The sequence below is a fragment of the Epargyreus clarus genome, unplaced genomic scaffold, assembly GCF_041222505.1.
Source record: "Epargyreus clarus isolate Ecla_fem2 unplaced genomic scaffold, WU_Ecla_fem_2.2 ptg000026l, whole genome shotgun sequence".
Lineage (NCBI taxonomy): Eukaryota > Metazoa > Arthropoda > Insecta > Lepidoptera > Hesperiidae > Epargyreus > Epargyreus clarus.
The window spans coordinates 9486466-9511197 of NW_027332233.1; the positions used below are offsets into that span (position 1 = coordinate 9486466).

At 34.7% G+C, this 24732-nt stretch overlaps 2 protein-coding genes across 2 annotated transcripts in view; one reads left to right on the forward strand and one right to left on the reverse strand.

Annotated features, from left to right (window-relative positions):
* Window positions 1–6845, forward strand: LOC140753318 (uncharacterized). The gene is made up of 4 exons (XM_073087841.1): window positions 1–670; window positions 2135–2424; window positions 2784–4624; window positions 4891–6845. The coding sequence occupies exons 1-4, from the start codon at window positions 363–365 to the stop codon at window positions 5368–5370; spliced, it is 2919 nt and encodes a 972-aa protein (XP_072943942.1). The 5' UTR covers window positions 1–362; the 3' UTR covers window positions 5371–6845.
* rudimentary (carbamoyl-phosphate synthetase 2, aspartate transcarbamylase, and dihydroorotase rudimentary) overlaps window positions 6665–24732 on the reverse strand; it is a 21949-nt gene continuing 3881 nt past the window's right edge. Inside the window, 14 exon segments of the mRNA XM_073087854.1 lie at window positions 6665–7102; window positions 8790–9173; window positions 9250–11019; window positions 11103–11351; window positions 11448–11552; window positions 11666–14807; window positions 14897–15213; window positions 15365–15638; window positions 15975–16116; window positions 17574–17688; window positions 21416–21637; window positions 22089–22331; window positions 23543–23677; window positions 24037–24303. Coding sequence (XP_072943955.1) covers window positions 6896–7102; window positions 8790–9173; window positions 9250–11019; window positions 11103–11351; window positions 11448–11552; window positions 11666–14807; window positions 14897–15213; window positions 15365–15638; window positions 15975–16116; window positions 17574–17688; window positions 21416–21637; window positions 22089–22331; window positions 23543–23677; window positions 24037–24303 — 7572 coding nt within the window. The 3' untranslated portion in view covers window positions 6665–6895.

A 24732-nucleotide genomic window follows, 5' to 3' on the forward strand; every position in this document is an offset into this window, starting at 1 on the left:
TATGAACACCTAGCCAGAAGTGTAATCGCAATAACGTCATTTATTTGTACAAAACAGTGCAAGTACTCGTAATCAATTTACCAAGAAGATAATAATCAATTTATTAATCATCGACGATTGATAAGCGTAATCAGCATGAATGTTGTGTTAACATATTTTTGTACCAGTCCTTTATGAAATATCATCAGGGTTGCACGCTGACATTAAGCTCCTTAAATTGATTGATTAATAAGTTCGTTCAGACAGTGTTAATGAGTAAATATCTGATTGTTATAAACTAGTTTCAATAAAGTATATTGTGTCCGGCAACAATTTTCAAAATGGTGATTTGAGGTTTTGAATAAATTGTGAACTCGAGCGCAATGGGAAATGCAAAATCAAAGAAAATCCAAAAGGAACCGGATAAATTTTTCGAGCGCGAAAAATGGAAGGAACAGAAAAGGGAAGAATTGAAAAAGAAGAATGTTAATCCGAGTAATAAGAGAACAGGAGTAAAGGAACAGCCTCTTTCTCAACAACCCGTTCCTGCGCCTACGTCTGCGCCTGCGCACGTTCGCTCCTATGACGATGAAGCTTTGGATCGAATGCGCTATCAACTCCACAACGATTCTGATGCATTTCTTTTGAACAATATTCTTTTGTCCATACAATTTTTCGAAAATTATGAAAGGTAAGAACAAATACTTTATTTCAAAATGTTTTTGTGTATTTCGTCTCATAAATTTATTTACATAATAACACAGGTTTCATGTGCGTGAATACTTATTTTTACCATTAGAATTTTTATTACTCATTTTATAGTCGTGTTGAGTACGAAATTAAAAAGAAATAAATATAAATATGTATTGAGGCACTAAAATAATTATTTTTTTAAAATAGATTTTCCTTTTTAATGCATTTAACGCGAAAGAAAGGCAATCAGCGATAAAAAAGAATTAATTGATCCAGTTAATATAACATAAAAACAACTAATATTATAAATATTGTTAGATTAATAGACTTTATGCACGCAAAATTGAAATGTTATGCTCATTTAGCAATTTTGCACAATGACAATAAAATACATTGTACGATACTTACAGAGACATGAGATAACATATTGGGAATTACTTTAGTTTTGTTTGGATTGGCTACAGGCTGAAGGTTATTCACACAAATTGATCGATTCATTACAATACAAACGTTTTGCCTCTATATCTTTATTGACTAGACCGATACATTATTAAATTTATTAGAAAATATATCGAGAACAATCAAATCATAAATAAATTATACAATTATTTTATGATTGTGCGTATATATATAATTGAGGACTTGTTATGAAAATATTAACAAACTATATTATTACCCAATTATACTTCTGCAGAACAAAATTGAAAGAGTTACAAAGAGTTCTTAACACAAACTGAACTCGGCAAATAAAAGTTACAATAAAAAAGTAACATTAATAAACTCACCGGGCCCTTAGTTAAGATAATATTATTTTAAAAAGTGTACTTAAGATAATGTGCAACTCACATATAATTTTATTTATAGTGCTTTAAACATTCCGACAGATAAATATGGCAATCAATAAATACGATATTGAAATAAAGGTATTAACTCTGATAATACTTAAAGAACCTATTTATTTAGATACTGTTATCTAACGTATGTCGCTGGCGGTGATTTCTTTTTGATTGAACAAATCACGTATCTACTTACCTATTCTTAAAAGCTTATTGATTACGTCACGATATGAGGATCGCTTTTGGCCATCTGCAATGACAAATACAGCTTTAAATCACAAGTTCATAATAATTATATACCTTTAGTTTCCAAAACTTTATTTTTTAAATGTAAGAATTAAATATTAAAAAGCGTGTATCTATTAACAAATAATTATCATTAGCTATAACGGCGTAGGAAACCTTTAAGAGGAATTAGGCGCATGAGGGTTCTAAAAAAGTTCTCACAGGCGTGTGAAGTCTACAAATTTGCATTAGGCCAGTGCCCACTGCACTGGCCTCCTTTAGACTTTGCCGTAAGCCCATCTCAATTTGACAGGAGCCCTGTGCCCCATAGTGAGACAGTAATTGGTTGATAAAATTATTAAATAAGTTACTGTTACTTATCCTCTTGTAATTTTGTTTAGGGAAACACACCATATCAAGAACAATCCTATAAGCGAACGGGAGCATACCATGGATGCGGCTATGGTGCGAAGTCACAAGCACGTCTTCTTTGCGGACAGATTGCAGGAATGTGTACAAGAACACGTTTACTACCAGCGCAGTCGTGACCTTACCGAACCACTTATTGCTCCAAGACTATTTATTATTTACGACAATGTGGAAGCGAGTGAACCCGGCGACACTTCGGACTATTGCGCCGTGCTTGATGCACCATTCTATAAACTACGTATAGAAGACAGTAAAGAGCCAGGTATGTTACCAAATACTTATTGTAAAAATACCAAACCCAATAAAAATCAAAACCATTCTCATTCTGAAACTCGTGATGATGTCGTCTATAAATAAAGTTAAAAATGAAGTATCATTACGACATAACTCCAAATTTCAAAGCTGTAATTTGTATGAGTATCAAATATAAAATTTATTTCTCTTTCGCATTTTGGTGATGGTGTGTCGATTTTTGTCATGCATTTTTACATATAAAAGTGTCTTGACTTGAAATTGTCCCAAATGTATATTAAAATAGGTAAATTGGTTTTTTCTTAGGACTAAAAACATTTAGCAATTAGCTTTTTATAAAAATTCATAATAAACCCCATTTATTTTCAGGTTACATTAAACTTAAGAAGACTGAAGTTCTAGAAAGTACGCTTTCAAAGGAACAAGGCTTGAACAAATTACCGAAATCAAATTCTGACGATAGTCTGTATACTGATTCAGAGAAAGAGTCGAACGATTCAGATGACTCCCCATCTACTAGTAGAGGAGATGACTTTTCAAATAAAATCAAAATTAAACTGAGTGATTCAATTCAAGCAGATTTTCCAAATGGACGTTTTGGTAGAAAACGAATTAGTACTTTAAAAGAAATAAATTCAAGACCACAGAAAATCACTCCTTTTGAAAATAATATCGAGGAACATGTTCCTACTCAGATAATTGAAGATAAACGAACAGAAGATTATGACGTAAAGCCTCGAAAATCTATTTTAAAGAATACGCGAAGATTAAGTGGGCCAACGAAGGAAATAATTAAACCTAGTTTTAATGACAGTCGTCATGTCTCACTAGAAAACGTTAAAGAAAACGTAAAAGCGGAGGACACGGAAACTTCTGGATATAGGTCAAATTCAAGTAGTCGCCATGCGGAATCTAGTGAGGCAGAATCAGACTACGGTTATTCAACTATTACAGAATCGACAACGCCAAAAAAAGTTGAACTTAGTTTGCAATCTAATCGGTCAATGAATTCTGGTGTCTTACCCGATGAATGTTGGACGCCTGTCGACTTGCGCGTTGTTGACTGGAGTGACGACGAGGAGGAGAATGGCGATACGGCGTCGAAAATTTCTTTATCAAGAAATCTATACGAAACCCATTATTATCTGAGTTCCATTAATTTCATGAACAACTTCGTTGATAACTTTATAATCAATCTAGGTTCAGGGTTAGGTTTCTCACAAGATGCAATCAATAATGCATTAACACAAGGTGCAAGTATTTATTGTGATACAGTAAAAAACGGACTAAAACTTAGTTATGAAGTATTTCCTGCTTTCATAGCTGCATGGCCGAATGCTGCAAATCAATGGATTATACGAGAAAGAAAAATTATACAAAATCCCAGGACGAACTTCAGTTACCAATGGCCTACTAAATATATGGTAAATAAAGCCATTGGTTTTGGTTGTCTTTTAATTCCCATTGGGTTTAGACCCAAGCGTGGCGCCAATCCCAATCAAGAATTGCAGTGGAAAATTATCTTTCCTGCTGCGGAACGTTACTTGGAAAGCTGTTTGGCCCATTCTCATATGAGATGTTATTTATTCGCCCTAATACTACATAAGGCTTTTATGGAAAACGAGGGATCCAAGATGGGCATCGATGCAAGTCATATAAAGAACCACCTGTTTTGGCAGTGTGAAGACAACTATGCAAAATGGCCAGAAGATCGATTAGGAGAAACATTAAGGCTATTTTTAAGAAGCTTTTATGTTCACTTTGGCCAGTCTAGGTTGCCCAACTATTTTATAGAAAATTGTAATGATTTTAAAAGCATACCAAAGCCAATGCTTCTTAAACTGCAAAGACGCTTAGCCGATGTACTCGAGGCACCCGTAATGCATTTACTGCATGCTATCGATAAATTGAAATACACAAAGAAAGATTTTTATCCGACATTCAATTGTCATCGCCTTTACGAGATACTAACATGCAAGAATCCATTACGTATATTAAACCCAAATATACCAGTGAGTGTACCGAACTATCACAGTTCTGATAGTGAAGATGAACCTATTAATAATATATGGGATAGTGCTAAAGCCCATGACAAGCACTATCAATGGAAAAAAGAAAGGCAAAGGCAAATGAAAGAAAGAAGGAGAGCAAACATGTACAGTAAAAAACAAAAGTCATCATCTAAGGAAGACAGAGAGATTAATAAAAAAGTAAGTACGTAACCCATCGACCACTTAGCGGCCATCTATGGCCGTACATACTTTATCTTTATTCGATTAACCAATTGTCTGATAACAAAACCCATTTGCAATGTTTATGTATTAATAACAATAATGTAAGACATGTTTAGCATTGATATATAATTGTATAGGTAAAATGTTTAATTTAAATGTACACAATTGTAAAAATCCCAACATTTCCCAACTGTATCTTATATATTCAATAAGAATAGTAATATATTGCTGTTCTTTTACAGATAATTCTGCCAGCAAAAATGGAGGTAGAACGGCGACGCTTGGTCCTAGATTTTTTTATTCCTCACTTTATTGCAATGGCACGTTCCAGTGAAAAATTCGAAGCATTACGACAAGCCGTAATTTATTTAGAACAAGCTCAAAGGCTTTGCTATCTTCTACGCGATGAGCCTGCTGGAGAATTGAATGCTATCGAGTATCTTGATGTTATTCGGGATAAATTGGCTGATTGCCAGCGTAAGTTGGTTAACCAAGGTGGTTTTAAACTACCAACGCGAGGAGAAAATAGTGTTGATCGAAGTAATCAGCCCAAACCAATTCGAAAACAACGTCCAAAATATGAGAACATCGTTAGCCAAGACTCTCCTACTGAAAATTTTGGAAATTCGTCGTTTACCTTCGTAGAGGTACATGTTGAACACGCGTCAAAGCAAGAGGTAAAAAAGCTAGAAGAAGTAGGAAAAGAAGAATCTAAGTTATGAATATGACATATTGAAGATCATATTTTATTAAAGAATCAAGTGAGTGACTATCTGAAAGACTCGTAAATTACTTTTTATGATTGTGATTATCTGATAAGAATCTAAGTACCATAGGTACTTTTTATAAATAATGATTGTGTTATATTGTTAAATCCTGTTTAGTTATATATAGGTAGACAGCTGATATTATGTAGTTTGACATGTAGTATAGGGATTAAATTTAAGATGGGCAGCAACACCTGTCTAGGAATTTCATTCAACTCTAATACGGTTATCAACACAGAATTTAGAGACTATGATATCTCCTATAAACTATAGGCTAAAGTACATCCAGCAAACTCTGGTCAGGATTTTATCATAGTCGTGGTTAATATAATATATAAGCGTAATCACTTTACAAAAGTGGACCTCTATCTATATGATCGTTTGTTATTTCTATTACAATAATAAGTTAAACTCATAAATATTTTTGTATAAATCAGTTGTTAAAATCCGTGTGAGGGATTTTGCTATATCTTTAGGCATACAGTGTCTGCTGATAGATATTGTGGATTTGTATTGTCATCATGATTAGGTGATATAATTTAGTCAACAAGTTCAAAAACGTGAAAAATAAAGATAAAGCTTCTAAAAATATAAGAGATGGCTCATTCGATTCAGAATGACGTAAGTATAGAAAGATGTGTCAAGGATTTTTCTGCACAATTTTTTAAACAAAAGAAGATATAATAATAATAGTTTAAAAACTAAAAACCACGCTAAAATCGTAGAAATCGTTAATATTGTCGATCCTGATGAGACAAAATTAGAATTGGACAAAATTATTAAAATCATGTATTTTCATCGGTTCTTGATAAGTATTCAAAATTTTAAATTAATCAGACCGTTCAAAGTGGATAAAAATCGAATTCAGAGATTCCTTTTAATACATATAGGTGAAGCTAATAAAAGCGTGGTAATAAAAGACTAGTTTTTTGTTAATTGTTGAGTAGACTAATTTAGAATCAATTAATTTCTAAGATTTGACCTAAATATACATAGATAAATAAGTATGTATAACTTTGTCATTTTTCTAGTATCTATTGTGTAAAATATTAGATTTAAACAGGTTGTTTTATGTCTTAAAGGCATCCATTTCAATTTATTTTTAATGAATAAGTTTATAGTAAAAGTTCTTCTAGGTATAAATGTAAATGAGAATCTCTAGCGATGATTGTAAATGAAATGATATTATGTGATCAGTGTTCAGAATAGAACGAAACGATAAATGAGAGATAATAAATTAAAATCGAACTCCACTTTTTCAATTTATTTATTAAAAAATACATATAATTATTTAAAATACCAAGGCACGTAATTACAGTAACATATTTAATAGTTGAAATTTTTGTCTTTTTTTTCAAAACTTGTATAATATTTTAAAATTTATATAAGTGTACATAACTGTTTCTATAATAAAATGTATGTTGACAATATTTTAGATTTTATTTCTTGTCTGACTATAATATTCGATATTAAAGAAAACTTATATTAATGGATTGACCCCAGCGACCATAGAGAGTAGAGCCATACGAACATACATCCCATACTCGGCTTGCCTAAAGTAGGCGGCACGAGGATCAGAGTCGAACTCCGGAGATATCTCGTCGACGCGAGGTAACGGGTGCATCACTATCATGCGGCGTCGGGCGCGGGTCATCAGTTGAGGTGTCACCACTAACAAGCCTCGCATCTGAAAAAAGAATTATTTTATTAAAGTATGTGTAGAATTCTAAAATTGTAATCCTTGCGTATGTAGAGAGGTATTCTACAACATAAAATTTCTATTTTTCATTCTGATTTTTACCCGACTGCCAAGGAAGGGTTATGTTTTTCGCGCGTATCTTGTATGTTTGTCTTTCTTTATTTGATCCGATCTAACAAACGGCTGGATGAATTTCAACAGTTAAGGTGTCATTATATTTGTCTCAATGACCCGATTGTCCTTAGATAGGTGTTAGTAAAAAAAAATCAAAATGGCGGATTTTTGGCGCGAAATAGTAACACATTTAAAAAAAAGTTAACCGAGCCTATCGAGTAGGGTATCAAATGAAAGGAAATTAAACGGAGATTATAAAAACATATTTGTATATATATATAAAACAGCAAGGTGACTGACTGACTGACTAACTAAATGACTTTTTCATTTTTCTGAAATCAACGTACAGCCTAAACCAAGGACTTTACAGTTCTGAAATTTTGCACATAGGTTCTCTATATAGCGTGAATAAGTACTAATAAAGGCCGTCTGGAAATTCTACCCTTAAGAGGGTAAAATAGGTGAAAACAGTTTTTTTGAAATCCTTTAATTTTGAAGCAACTACTATGAAATTTTGTATTTGGCTTTCTGAGTAGGAACAAGGACGCACTTATTTATCCCCCTCCGAAAAATCAACCCCGTAGAGGGTAAAATAAGGGTTAAAAGTTCATTTGAACAAACGTCAATTTTGAAGCAAACACTATGAAATTTTGTATCAGGCTTGTTGGATAAAAATAATGAAATTCTACCTCTAACGAGGTAAAATATTGACCGAAACTTTGATTTACTGGAGTTATATATTTTATAGACCGTAAATGGTGGATTTTCTCGCGAAATAGTAACACGTTTTAAAAAAAGTTAACCAAACCTATCGAGTAGGGTGTCAAAATAAAGGAATTTAAGAGGAGATACATACACATACATTAAATAATATATCTTATATATAAAATTCTCGTGTTAGTTACTGTACTCCTCCAAAACGGCATTACCGATTTTCACCAAATTTTATATACATATTCAGTATATTCATACAGTAGGTCTAAGAATCGGCCACTATCTATTTTTTTTACCCCTAAGTGATAAGGGGTTTTCACCCTTAACATTTTTTTATTTATATGGCAATACAACGTTTGCCGGGTCAGCTAGTACATATATACTCGTATATACCCATCGAGATGACTGTCTGATTAAATGTGTGAGTTACTGTGCCAGAGATCAACGCAAAGGGAAACCGCGGAACTTAAGCGTGCTGGAATTTTATACATAGGTTCTTTATATAGCGTAAATGAGCACTACGAGGATAAAATAGGATAATATTGTTTGAACATCTTTTGGTTTTGAAGCAGACACCTACTATGAAACTTTGTATTTGGCTTTCTGGATAAAAATAATGGAATGCCTATTTCACTGCTTTTGGAGATTCTATTTCAGTTCATTTGGTGCAGTCGGGTTTTTGATTTTTTAAATTAATTACTTGTTTGAAAGTTGCGACTGATTATACAATTTAGAAAAAAATAAATAAAAACAGCTGGGATTATAATACAAATCATTATACAACTGTAATAAAGATTACACGTTAAAGTTACATGATGCAACCCACCATAAGATACAAAAGTCTTACCTTCTCGTAATCTTCTTGATTTTCAAATCTCTCTCGTTGAATTCTTGTCATATATAAAACATGAGTGTCGGCCAGGACATCTTCAAGGCGCTCAAATACTTTCTGTGGAATTCCTTTATAGGCGACGTATTCCATAATATGTTTGGGCATTCCAAGACCTGGTGGGCTGACGTATTGTAATTGTACTTGATACAACGTCAAAAGGCGAGCAAGGGAGTGCACGGTGCGTCCATTCTTTAAGTCACCCACCATTGTTATTGTTAGTCCATTTACGGTACCTATTTCCTCTCGAATAGTAAAAACATCCAATAATGCTTGAGTTGGGTGTTCACCAACTCCGTCTCCAGCATTGATGACAGGTTTACGGCAATGACGCGATGAACGCTAAAATGTTTTAAATCATGTAAATAATTGTAAAGTTAAAGAACTCCTAACGACTTTAGAAATACATATTACTTACTGCTACTGCACCGGGTTCAGGGTGGCGTAGAACCACGACATCTGAGTAGCTCGCCATCACAGCTACACTGTCTTCTAGGGTCTCGCCTTTTTTAGCCGAAGAACTTGTAGCATCAGTGTGTATAACAGAGCCACCCAATCTTTGCATGGCCGCCGCGAAACTGCAGCTTGTGCGTGTGCTGACTTCATAGAATATAGATGCCATTACTTTCCCACGCAAAATATCATCTAGATAGCGGCCTTTGCTCACGCTGGTTTTCATGAATTGTGCCAAGTTGAAAATATCATTCAGTGTTTCTTTGTTAAATGAATCAACTGTTAATATACTTTTACCAAAGAGATCACTACGTTGGCGTTGTGATGCTGAAAGTTGTGGTGGATTGTAATATGATGAGCTATCACACCTTTGCCTTGTCGAAGTCTGAGGAGGCAGTGGAGAAGTACTTCTCAGTCCGGTGATATCATTAAAGTGGACATTAAGTTTGTTTTGTGCTTCTAATTTATTTGGTTCATTTTGTTCGAAATCTGTATCACTGAATTTACTTAATTCTAGAGAAGTATGTAACTCTAACGCTGAGTTTGGTCGACTTATCTCTTTTTCAACCTTCTCAATGTTGTACACTGGAAATGAGTGTTTCTTGACAGCAGGCCAATCACGAACGTTTTGTCCAAATCCTGGCGGCACTAAGATTTGACCCTCTACATAGGCTATTTCACCACGCAGAGTTACGCGATGTATAGCTCCACAGACTTTCATTCCGGCGAAAGGAGTCCACTTTGATTTAGAAAACTCCATAGCTTCTGGAATAGTCCATTCGTAGTCCATATCGACTTCAACGTAGGTATTTGGCTGCTCAGGTAAATTAAATATTCTGCGAGGATTTCTATGGAATTTATTAATAAGATCTTCCATAGTAAGTCGTCCTTGATGCACTGCATTCAATAAGAGAGGCAATATTGTTTCTACTCCAGGAAAGCCTGGTGGTGGATTCGCAGAGTTCTTTTCATCGACGGTATGAGGTGCATGATCTGTAGCAAATATGTCTATAATGTCCATATTTTTCCACAGTTCCGCTTGATCTTCAGGACTACATAGCACGGGACGGACTTCAGCTCTACCTTGACCAATATTATCCACATTCGCTGTGCTTAAGAATAAGTGATGTGGGCACACTTCACATGTCACTTTAAGGCCTCGTTCTTTCGCGGCTCTTATTATTAAAATTTCTTCTTTTCTTGCAACGTGGCATATGTGTATAGATCGGTCAAGAAGCGACGCCATAAGAATAATTGTTCCAGTCTTTTCTCGTTCCGCATGAGCACAAATCGTCATTTTCTTTGGCCAGTTTTGAAGATGTTTTTGCCATACCGTCATATCGTCTAACATAAGGGTTGTAAATGTTTGATTCAGATACATTTTTAAGGCTGCAGCTTGAGGGGCTAATTCCGCTGCTGTGTCGCAGTTGGTAGATGATGCCCCTACGAATAAAGCATAGTCGCACCGGGCGCTTACACGTGCTAAAGTTGACACATAATCATAGGATGTACGATCAATTACTGGAGGGTTTGTGTTAGGCATGGCACAAATCATTGTAATTCCACCAGCGAGTGCTGCTGCTGTACAAGAGTTAAAGTCTTCTTTGTGAGTTGCACCAGGTTCGCGAACGTGAACGTGGACATCAATAAACCCAGGCAGTTTGATAATATTGCGGGAAGTCATACAATCTGTGTGAGTTTTCATGGGTGGAGCGCCATCACATTGAAGCATGGCCTACAAAAAATACAATTTGTAAACTTTGATTACATAATACATTGAGCAAATGTGTGCAAATAAAAACCCATTTACATACAAACCTTGACTAAAAGCTTTGCACACTTTACGTCTGTAACTAAGGGAACTGCGTAATCTACAGCTAAACGTCGAGTGCGATATCCGTGTGTGGTGAATGAAGAAACTCGACGGGCGCCTCCTCGCATGGGCAAATTAATAACCAGGTCTAATTGACGTCTCGCCATGAAATCCGCTAGGTGCATCAATTCTCCATCTGATCTGTCGTCCTCTAGATCACCGATATGATCGAAGGTCCATTGGACACTTTCAACCTATAAAATAATATATATTTTAATACTCATTTAGAATACTTGTCAATATGAAAGAACAATGTAGGAATATTACAATAGAAATTAAGTCATAATTACCTCTACTCCATGTTCTGTATAAAAATCTCCAGTGCCCATACTAGCATATAATTTATATCCCATTTTATGTAGTATTCGTACACTTGGTAGCAACTCCATTTTGTGCTGAAATTTCAAAGTGATCATTACTACATATTTGTAGATTAAAAGTATTAACTAAGTAACCTAAATATCCGATTGCGTTTACTCAATATATTATTGTAATATGCTATTCTTACCTTGAATGTTCCCACGGATAATAAAATAGCTTTTTTTGGTATTCTGAATCCAGTGCTCATTAAAGATTTCAGGTAAGCCTCGTAACGATTTTCCCCAAAACAAGCTACTTCTCCAGTCGATGCCATTTCGACTCCCAAGGTAACATCAGCACCTGATAATCGTGAGAACGAAAACTGTGGGACTTTCACTCCTACTTTTCCACAGCCAGCCATTACGTCAACAGGTTCTACTGTTATACCGAGAATAACTTTAGTTGCCATTGCAACAAAATCATGGTCCAATGTTTTAGATACAAAAGGAAATGATCTTGATACTCGAACGTTACATTCAATAACTTTTAATTCGTTATCTTTCGCAATAAGCTGCATATTGAAAGGTCCAGTGACATCTAGTGTCTCAGAAATAATTCTAGCGATTTCTTTTATTTTGTCGAGTGTTTCATTATTTATGTCTTGCGGTGGAGTTACTAGTGTAGCATCTCCAGAGTGAACACCAGCATTTTCTACATGTTCTGACACTGCCATACATAGGATTGTACCATCTACTGCAACGGCATCCACATCTATTTCTTTAGCATCCATAATATACTTTGAAATGACTACCGGATGATCTTTACTAACCAAACTAGCTGATTTTAAATATGCCTCTAAATCTTGGTTAGAGTATGCTACGTTCATGGCAGCCCCACTTAAAACGTACGATGGTCGCACTAGGCATGGATACCCAACTTCTTCACAAAATCCAATGGCAGATTCTAAATCCGTTAGCTCCTTCCATCGTGGCTGCAATATACCTTTGCGATCTAACATTCGGGAAAACTTAAATCTATTTTCTGCATTGTCTATCATATCTGGTGACGTACCTAAGATAACAGCTTGTTGTCTATGTAAATCCATTGCTATGTTATTAGGTAACTGACCGCCCATACATAATATTACTCCATCGGGTTGCTCGATTTTATATATATCCATTACTACTTCGAAAGAGATTTCCTCGAAATACAGTCTATCGCTCATATCGTAATCGGTACTGACAGTCTCAGGATTATAGTTGATCATTATTGTTTTTTTTCCTTGATTTTTTAGTTCTCTTAAGCATCCGACAGCACACCAATCAAATTCAACGGAACTTCCAATTCTATATACTCCAGACCCCAATACCATTACTAACTCTCCAGGAAATTCTAAATCATGTGCGCTACCGTTATACGTAAGATAAAGATAGTTCGTTGAAGCTGGCCATTCAGCAGCAACTGTATCAATTTTTTTAACGCAAGGAGTAATATTATGCTCTTCCCTGATCTTTCTAACAGCTAATTCAGTACTTTTGATTGCTGCAGCAATTTGCTTGTCGGAAAATCCTATCTGTTTAGCTTTTTTCAATATGTCGTAAGTAATGGAACCACAGCTGACAGCTTCAAGGTCTTGGTAGTAGTCTATTATATTCTTGAATTTATGCAGGAACCAACGATCTATTTTTGTGAGTTCATATAACTTATTGACACTGTAACCTTTTTTTAAAGCAGCTGCTAAAACAAACATTCTTTTATCTGTAGGTTCTCTTAATTCATCTTCGTTTACATTTTTAATGTTGGGGTCAAAGCCATTTACATTTTCATCTACCATTCTCAATGCCTTTTGAAATGCTTCTTCAAAATTGCGACCAATTGCCATAACTTCTCCGACGCTTTTCATGGAACTTCCAATTTTTGTACTCACTCTATTGAACTTTGCTAAATCCCATCTAGGTATCTTTACGACACAGTAGTCTAAGCTGGGTTCAAAACAAGCGGTTGTAACTCCAGTTACAGAATTCTTAATTTGTGGTAATGGAATTCCCAGCGCCAATTTTGCAGCTACGTATGCAAGAGGATAGCCTGTAGCTTTACTTGCTAGCGCAGAACTTCGTGATAGCCTTGCATTTACTTCGATAATATAAAATTCTTCTGAATTCGGGTTTAAAGCATATTGAATATTACATTCTCCAACAATGCCAAAATGTTGTATTACTTTGATTGCAGTATTACGTAGCATATAATAATCTTTATTAGATAGCGTTTGGCTTGGTGCAACAACAATAGATTCACCCGTATGAATACCCAGTGGGTCTACATTTTCCATGTTGCACACAGTTATACAATTATTATAAGCATCTCTTACTACTTCATATTCTACTTCTTTCCATCCTTTTAATGATTTATCAATGATTAGCTGCTCAGAGTGTGATAGAGCTTGATGGGCCAGCGTTCTAAGTTCTTCTTCGTTATTTGCAAAACCCGATCCTAGTCCGCCTAATGAAAAAGCAGAACGAGCCATAACTGGATATCCAATTTGTATTGCTGCAGCCAGAGCTTCTTCAACCGATGAAACAGCAGCACTCGGCGCGACTTTTTCACCGATTGCATTAATTTTTTCTGCAAATATTTTTCTGTCCTCGGTGTCTACTATAGATTGTATTGGAGTTCCTAATACAGTGACATTATATTTTTCGAACACTTTCGATTTTTGTAACTCTACTCCACAATTCAAAGCTGTTTGTCCTCCAAACGTAAGTAAGACTCCCGTTGGTCTCTCCGCTTTTATGACTTGTTCAACATATTCAGGAGTGATCGGTAAGAAATAGACTTTATCTGCTAAACCTTTGGACGTTTGAACTGTTGCGATATTTGGGTTTATTAGAACAGTTTGGATTTTTTCTTCCTGCATAGCTTTAACTCCCTGTGAGCCAGAATAATCAAATTCTCCTGCTTGGCCAATAGATAAGCCGCCTGAACCAAGAATCAGTACTTTTTTAGGTCTTTCATGAATTGTTGGAGTGAATTGTAAACTTTTCGTTATCATTTTATCAATTATACATTTCTCGTTCCTTTTATACAGCCTAACTGCATCTAAAAATGTATCGAAGAGACACTCTAGATCAGTAGGTCCTGCAGTATGTTCTGGATGAAATTGCACACTGAAGAAAGGTAACGTTTCGTGAATTATTCCTTCATTGGTTTTATCATTTTCGTTGGTAAATAATATCTTCCAATTTTTAGGCAGAGTCGATGTATCAACTGCAAACCCATGGTTCTGGGACGTCATAAAACATCTTCCTGTTCCACTGTGAGTACATGGTAAATTATGACCACGATTTCCATAGCTGTAATAGAATTATTATTTAATTAGTAAGACTCTATTTAACATGACATCCGTACTATATTTTAGTTTGACTTATACACATAGACATACCTTGTTTTGTAAGTTGTACATCCTACAGCTGTTGATAGTAACTGATGACCAAGACAAATACCAAAAATAGGCTTGATGTTATTTGTATCCTTAACTACATTTTTTAAGTTCTCTACGACTTTTTTACACATATCAGGATCGCCTGGACCGTTACTGATGAATAAGCCATCGTAATCTTTTCCATCTAGTTTATGATCCCATGGAACTAAAACTACTTTCGCGTTTCTTTTAATGAGACATCTGATTTGATTGTATTTTAAACCGCAATCCACAGCCATAATTGTTACATCCCCCTTGGGGTTAAATATCTTCGGTTCCTGAAACATATTAAACATAAAAGTGTTATTAAATGGATACACAAGAATACAAAGAAATAAATAAAACTGAATATACTATAAACTAGATTAACGTCTAAATTTTAAAATCTTAGTAGGCACCTAGTCATTACATATCATATCATCAATTTACCTTTATAGACACTTCTGCCACTAAATTCCTCGTGTTTGGATCAGATAAGGCCGGCAAGGGTCCGAAGGGGGGTACTCCTTGAACGATCCTGCCTAGCATCACGCCTTCACGAAGTCGGTAAGTAAGTGCTCTAGTGTCTACGCCACAGAGGCCAGGCACGTTGTGTGAGGCCAGCCAGGATCCCAATGAAGACCGAGCTCGCCAGTGGCAGGCATGAGTGCTGACTTCTCCTACTATCAATGCAGCTGCCCAGATACGATTAGATTCGAACCACCTGGTTAAATAAACACACAGTAAGTTTCGTGACTAAAAAAAAATATCATTATTTTTTCTCGCAAAAAGCGTAAGATTTATAGGCGTTATTTTGAACCTCGTATTATTGAAGTTTTGTTGCTTATGTCTGTAAACGGCATTTTAAGTTATGTTCCAAGATGCCAAGCATGCTGGACGTATTTTATTTTTTTGGAAACTGTGCTTTTTGACATTGACCTACACAATTTGTTCAAACATTATATTTGATCAACAGGTGTAGTAAGCAACAATGGTCGTATTCTAGATAGCCTTCAAGAAGTACTTACTTATTTCGTTTAAAAAAATTGAAGCAACTTACCTAGGCATCCCATGTTCATCCCGTTCTTTTTCATCTGGTATTCCATAATTACCCACCAGGGGGTAGGTTAGGACTAGTAGCTGAGCGTGATATGATGGATCTGTTAACGACTCCGGGTATCCGACCATGCCAGTTTGAAATACTGTAAGTAAAATGTGGTAAAAAGTGGTTTGTTAAAATTAAAACCGGACTACAGAAATGCTCACTAAATATCTACTTAATAAAGGTTTTTTAAACTTAGCGATTAGTAAGGTCACTCTAAAACTGGTTATTAAAGTAATTCATAGTCGATACGCGTCTATGTTCAGCAGCTTTTGCTCCGCGTTTTCGGGGTTGTTTTACTATTGATGACAAAGTTAATTTTTATATTTAACTTTTTTAAATAATGAATAACATTTTTTTTATTATTATAACTTATTATATTTCCATAGGTTACCATGAAAACCCGTATTAACATAGTAATCTAGTAGTAGGATCCGTGGTTTTAAAATAACACACTCAAGCGCGTTATGTCCCTATGTTATCGTGAATCTAGCCTAGCTGTGGTTACTAGACTTGAGTAGCTCGCGAGTGAGTGATATAAAAGATATATATCTTCACCAAAGAGCTAATCACTCATCAACTCCGACGAATTTGAATTATATCTTTATATCCGCGTCACATGGTTGAGTTCATAGGTCCATACGGTTCCGGATATAAGATCTTCTTCAACTCAACAGTTTTATACTCGCTCGCGAGTGAGTTATGAGTCAAATGAGCGACTGACTGAGAGAGTCTGATTCGAGTCAAATGCATTACGTCTTAAACACTTATTAAAATCTTTTTTCTTTGCTAAGAATATGAAAATAGGGATATACAAATAGTATTGGCTGTGAAATTTATATATAATTTCTTACCAGTTTTGTATTAATTATAGGAATCAAAAATCTTGTCAAAACATTTTGATCTGATTCCCTGATATACTGATATAAAATGACGCTTATCTTTACAGAGCTACTGAGCTAAAGTGAGTTACTGAGCTAAAAGAGTGATATATATCACTGAGTTGAAAAGATATATATCTCTCTTTTCACTTCAGTGATATATAATGCGCACCTCTAGTGGTTACCAGCGGTTCTAGAAGGTATGACATTTTCTGTACTAGTCCGTCTCAAATTGCGTTATCGTGAGAAACTCATTGATAATGTATTTTTTATTTTTTTTATGATATATTTGTGGCTTTTTTAACTCTAAAGTTTTGTACTTCTGATTGAGATGTATGTCAATAAAGATAAGAATGGTACATGATGTATATGTTGGTGCATATTTATTTTCTGTTAAAACTGAAAATCTCTCTTTTAAAATATTTTTAATTAAAACATGACATTAAAATGATACATCACAGGCTCATTTTTATTCTTTTAACCGAATCGTAAATTCTAAAGTGAAGTGTGCTGAGAGACATATTTTTACAGGAATATTTTTAAATGCGTAATACTTTTGTTTTGATTTTGAAAACATTATGGCGAAATTATGCATTTTATCGTAGTTTGTAAACGACATATTTATTTTATTTAAAAAATGTATTATTTCCAAAAATAATTATTATAATTTACTCACCAACTTCTCCCTCCACCGGCACTGGTGCTCCAAAACTTCTACCCTGGAATATGGTGCCATCAGACAACACCAGGCTGCAAGGAGGCCCTACTTCACAACTTAGCTGACTATCCGACTCCATTTTTCTAAACAAAAAAAAAACATTAAGTATTATGTATTATTATTACCCTGGTAGTTCCAACTCCATATGCTTCATTGCGTCATTGTATATAAAAATTATGCGAAGCCTTTGAAATTTCCGAACTTTAATCATAAATAATCTATTTACTTATCCTAATAGTTTGCACATGTGTGTGTATGTATCAAATATTTAAAGCTTTACGAACTGAAAATTATTGCGATTTCATTCTACCTGCCTCCAAAAAGGACAAATATGAGTCCAACTTGCGCATTAAGGGTTTGGTATTTACCAAAAAAAATGTTTTCTTTCATTCACTTAAGGACTCCTTAGTGCGATCTCGATTCACACTTGGCCGTTGTTCTTTTATTTTAAAGTTTTCATTAGTGTAAGTTTAAAGGTTCTTTCTTGTACAGGATTCTCAAAAAATCTCATTTATCAGGCAGCGAACACTGGTTATTTGCCCATGCTCTGCACAATAGCCACGACTCTCTTGTTTTATTGCAATTTATTTAATTTATTCCAATAATTTATTAAACGTGTAAAAATAATTGTATGGCTCGACTTGGCGGAGGCACTGCCGTGCCTCCAGATTTAACCAATTGTTGCCAACCTAAGTTCGAAATTTGGTACGGAAAAAATGGCAATTGGCGATGAATGGTACATAAAAAAATGCCAAGTTTCGAACTTTATTATAGTCGGGAAAATTGGTTGAGATTTATATTAACAAGAGCTAATTAGTCTAGTTTTCCATATACTTAAAATTATCTATTTTAATTTTAATTATATACAATGAATACTTAATACAAATTATTATTTTTATAAAGACGTGTCTATTCTTTATTATTGTAAAATAACTAATATAAATATTTACAAATTATTATTATAGGTAACGTAAAGGCCAGATTACATGAAATTAGAATAATGTAGTTGTTAAAAAAACAACGTTTAAAAATTAACAAAATTCTTTATCTCTATTATTATTTTAATGATTTTACTTTCTTTACTTATGAAATAGACTTTAAAATTCGTATAAAATTACCATGTTACCTAACGTTAGTTTTCTTATGTTTGTGTTTTTTTATCAAACCCATATGAGATCAATTTATGAGTATATAGGCTATTGTATGGTGTCGTACTTGATTACTTACGAGTCAATTTATTTTTGCAACGCGATCTGTAACCAAGTTTTATTGAATGATTGGTATATGAGACGACTATACCAAACTTATTATTATACATAAAAGCAAAAACTTATCAAAGAATATATGCTAAATCTAAGCATGTATATGTAAATACATACATATGTTGACATGATCTCATAATATAAGGAAATATATTTCCAATTCTACTACTATAGTCATTAAAATACTTAGGGTTACCACAGGATTTAATAAAAAGAACTAAAAGTGGTTTTACAATTTGTAACAATATTAAATACCTAGGTATATCCGCGCAAATTTGAAGAATAGGCGGTACTATGTAAACACAAGATGGAAAATTTAAATTAATGAATAATGGGTAACTACTACGTTTTTATTCTGTAAAATCGTGATGGGTGAACATAGAACATGCGTATATAAAGTCTGATAGTACATCTGAAGTATGCGCTTAACGGCAATAAAAGTAATGGGCGCTTGTTTGTACACTTATTGCTAGGCTGTTTTGCGTGTTATCGTAATACTCACATGTTTTAGGTTCAATTTACCGGCCACGTGGTTTGCGGGAACCGAGAAAAACGGTCCGGCGCTGTCGCGAGCTGCGCAACGACAGACCGAGGTGGCTTCATACCCGATGCGTTTTATCACACACCATCATACTTCCTCGGTTTTCGGAGATACGTCTCTGTCACTCGTGCGCAAAATGTATACGTCTCTCACTCGCACACTGGTAGACGAGGGTCAACGAAGTGAATTGTGAACAATGCTAATAGTTGGAACTCCGAAGTTAGGAGCGTTTAAAGTTTTATTCACACGTATGAAAAATATTGCGTAGGTATTAGGAACCGGTATGAGTGATGGGAATAAGTAAATAAGTAAGTCACGTTAGACTGTTTTAGGTAAATAACTGACAGGAGAAATAATGAAGTAGGAATAAAAAAACCCGATTGTTCAATTATATGTAGCAGATAATAAAAAAATTATTATTGTAGTTAATTGCTAAGTATACGAAAACAGGAGTTAAAAGTATCTAAATTATTTTTAACCAAATTTTACACGATCTTTGCATACATTAGATAAGTGGTATAAAAGTAATTTGTGAGAAGAATCACATTCATTGCGTAATTTCATATTAATTTATTATTTTCGAATGTAATGACAGTCCAGTTACTTACCTATGCGAAGTAATTTTTCAATTCCTATATTTGTAGGATTACACATACACAATATTTGCTTTCCCACGTTGTTAATTATCCTTTGCTTTAAATTATGTACAAGCACTGTACAAGTCCATCATTTGTAAGAAAGTAACTTAAATAATGATGACTGAAATATAAATGATATTTTATGAATCAGAACATTGAAGGAATTTGGTTAAAGTATCCAGAGAATTAAACATTATTTCCAAACAAGATTTTTAAACATTTATTGTCTCACAAACTTGTCTCAAAACTAAGAATTGAAGCAGAGGTCTGAGTAACAAATTGTAAAAAATCGCGGGAAATCGTTCGATTCACGACAAGGATTAGTGCAGTAGATAACATGAGGACTCCCGGTATTTTCGGGTCCTATTATTTCGGTATCCCCCGGCTGTACCCAATCGCTTTAGATTCTGGGAATATTGAAGCATACTTACTTCAACTGTTATTACAATCAGGATTCGTATAGATACGGCTATGAATGTTGAAACAGCTACAAGGTCTGTGGTCTGTTATCTGATGATAACAAACAGTTGTAACAAACTCGAACATAGAATAAAAATATTATATTATTATATATATTATAAACAAGCTGGCAGCTATTTCGCACAAAAAATTAGCCTCGCTATTCAGCGAGGTAACGCTGCCAGTGTTCTGGGCACTATGCCATAAGAAAGGGTTTTGGACGACGTTTTTATTTTATAAGTTTAATTTTGTTATATATTTTAATTTAAAATTGTAGGTTATGTTTAGGTAATTTAATTATTTGTATATACATAGTTTAATTTATTTTAATTAGTATTTAATTTCATGTTTTAAATCTATAATAAAGTTATAAACAAACAAAAAGCCATTTTCGAGTAAAATTCGTGCTCAAAAACTGTTTTTATTTAGTAGTAAACAAGCATATAGTGGCAGCTGCCGGCCAAGAAAACCTAAGATCAACCCTAGGGAGAAATTGAATTAGATGTCGGCCGGCCACAGAAGCGTTGCTAATCAAGAGAACTAAGTTGGAACACATAAATTTATGTCCCTTACCACAACCTTCAAAGCAAGACAAACACAAAAGCACTTAACACTGCTGTTTAAAGGCAGAAACAAATATAGCGATGGAGCCTTCGAAGTCAAATCACGTTTAGTTCTGTCACCTAATATTGTGTTACACAAATCAGTACCTTTAATATACGAATAAAAAATACATAGAATTATACTTAATTACTTTATAGCTTTGTGTATATTATAGTTTTTCTAATGTCGACTTTGACTTAATAACAATTTTATCTAAACCTTATCATTTGTTCCGGAACTGCCGTGTTAAGGGGCAAGTAAAAGACGATCAAATATTTTATCGTATAATTGGAAAACCAAATTAACTAGTCAGTCTTATTTATAACTAGTTCTGTTCAGGATAGGATAGTCTATGAACTGCATAGTGGATTGAGCCGGTACAGCTTCCAACTCGAGGATCGCTATGAAGTTCTTCGCAGGCGCTCGTTTCAGCCACACGCCCGGCACGTACAGGGTCACTTGAGGCCCTACTCCGGGCCAGTACCGCCCCAGGTTGTGTCCGTTGATCGCTACGTAACCCTGTAATATACTAATGTATTAATGCAACATGAAAATAAGAATAAAATATAATAAGTGAAGGAAATTGGGCAGGGACTGTCTGCCCCGTGCCTTTGGTCCTAGGGGGCCTGGTCCAAATGTTTACAAGGTCCGTTGTAGAAATTTATAAAATCTAGTAAGATTAGATCAATTTCTGAGTCTAGGTGCCTTATTCAAAATATCTGCCCCAGACCTCCGACGAGGTTAATCCACCAGATCAGAGTAGCCAAGTTACACAATTAATCAACGACCTCTTAGTGGTTAAATAAGATAGCCTAGTATCAATAATTCGGAATCCAACAGCACAAACACCGCTAGTGTACGATACAAACATGGCTTGCTTTTCTCTTCTATGGATACAAATAAGTATAGCGATGTTGCCGCACTTGTCAAATATCTTAATAATTTTACAATTTTGAATATATAACATTACCTTTCCCCAGCCAGTGGTATCCAAAAATGTATCCAGCGGTTGCTCCGTAGAGGGCAAAACGAAGGAATTCCAGCACAAAACTGGTCCATTTTCCAATGGCTTTTTTGTATCATTTGGTCGATCTTCAATATCCTTTATAATTTTCTCTTGAAGTGGATAAGTGGGCGTGGCTAACGGATATGCAGACACTGACCACACACCGCTTAACGTCTTCTCATTATAAGATATAGTGCCCAGTATTCCCTGTAAAAATATTTTTCTATTTTTATAAAACAAGAAATAGTTTAGAATGTCTTTGTACTTAGAACACATTTACAAAAAAAGTGTTACAAATTCAATTAGAAATATCTTTTTAAATAATTTTTATATAGGTACTTAATACAGAAAGATGATTTGTACAATTTGCAATTGTATCAAGAGAGGTACTTGAGAGGAGTCCCGAGCCCAGCAGTAAGACAATAAAGGCTTTACATCAAGTCAACGACACTTTTATTACAAAAACCAGTCTAACAGTAAAAAGAAATCGACATGATACAATTAGTTTATCTACAAATCTTCGTTATGAATTATCACGTCAAAGATATAAAAATAGCCATATAATCTTGCTTGCGAAGCGTGATCTTAATGACTATTTTCTTTTGAAACTAATTGGTCATAAAATATGCATAAGCTTGTTAGACAATCATTCACATCATATCATTCCGCGGCTTTCACTGCTACTAACCATTAGCAGAATAACTACCTCCTTGTTATTAAGTTAATATAATTCTAAGCTACTTAGCACTCGTATAAAAAATAGTGAATGTGCATTGGCATATGGAATATATTTGCATTACATTAAAGTGTTATTTATGTAAAAAGAAGAGTCTTGCATATCTCAAAAACTACTCTCGAAAAGGTAGATGGTACAATATTAGGGTATCTCTGAGAACTTTTACTTCAATACCCATCTTAAAAATTACTTATAAAAATTAATTACTGCTTTAAGGGGTACTGTATGCCACACGCATCTTATCGTCTCATAGATGCTTTTCCTGTCATGTACTCGTAAGACCCACGCACGCTGGAGAATTCACGCATGCGGATGAGACACGCACGCTGGCATATCATCATCATCAACCCATTACTGTCCCACTACTGGGCACGGGTCTCCTCTCAGAATGAGAAGGATTAGGCCATAGTCCACCGCGCTGGCCAAGTGCGTATTGGTAGACTTCACATACCTTTAAGATTTTTTTTTTTTTTAATAAATCTCTCAGGTATGCAGGTTTCCTCACGATGTTTTCCTTCACCGTTTAAGCAAGTGATAATTAATTTCTAAACGCTGGCATATACTCGCGTGACAAGATAAAGGTCCTAATAGAATGCTAAGAATTTCAAAACTTTGAAAAGGTGGCGTAAAATACCGTTTAACAAAAATAGTATTATGCATTACGATACTAAGAAGTTCTTACCTTAAAGTCTTTTATTTTATTTCCATAATTTATCCGCCCTTGACTTTCAACAACTAAGGATAGACGTGATCCCGGTTGAGCTGTTATCGATAAAGTATATACTCTATTCATTCGGTTAATTATACCCTGCAACTCCTATAAAAAATAAAATATATGAATAGAAAAATAATTTCAGGTAATCTAGTTTAATTACCTGAAAAATAAATGACACACACATGTATCACACCGCACGCAACAAATACCATGCACTCGAAAAAATGCATTTGAATAGATTTGTATTTTTCTTTTAAATATTGCTTTGTACATAAGTGGTAAAATATAAATGTCGATCTTAATCTATAATGGTAATCAGGTGGTTGATAAAAGTAACTGAGCTCGGAGATTGTTTGGTCTTGACGAAGTCCTATGTTTTTTCGCCGTCAAAGATTTGCTGGTCGTTACTTCAGAAGGGTTGGCAACAAATAATGTATTAATTATATCTTAAAATTACTTACTTGATTTACATAAATATAAATCCAATCACGTGGATTTTTTATTTCGAGCAATCCGCCGGATTCCATCAACGTAATCTCATAGAGAACAAGTCCGCTTCGCACACGTAGTTCTTCAAACGTTGGTAAAATTGAACCATTCACATCTTTATACTTAATACTTGAGTCTCGTCCTTCAGATAAGAGATTCATTCTAGGGGGAACTGAAATTTCGCCATAAGCACCTTTTTTTGAAGGAACAGGTGCAGGAGTATTTGTTAAATTCAAATGCTGAAATAATAAATGTATATATATAAAAATATAAATATTTTTGAAGGTGGTAGAACCCCTTCGACTTCGGCGGCACCACCGCCACACCTATTTCTACCTAATAACTGCAATGTTAGGCGCTGCTGTGTTCTGGTTTGAAGGGTGTGGTAAGGGAGAAAGACTTTTCCGAGGCGTTCCACCTTAGTCCTCAGGGGTAGCGGCGCATCTGTGGCCGACCTCAGGTAGGAATATCTAATCCTATCTGGGGTTTATTACAGATGTCCATGGGCGGCAGTAGCCACTTACCATCAGGTGGACTGCATGCTCGTCTGCTACTCCCATATTATTATAAAAAAAAATAAAAAAAAAATTATAAACAAGGTTTTGCAAATGGTAGTAATCATTCAAATAGCAGTGATTTTACTCAGGTGTAAATATGTTTTAGTTTGA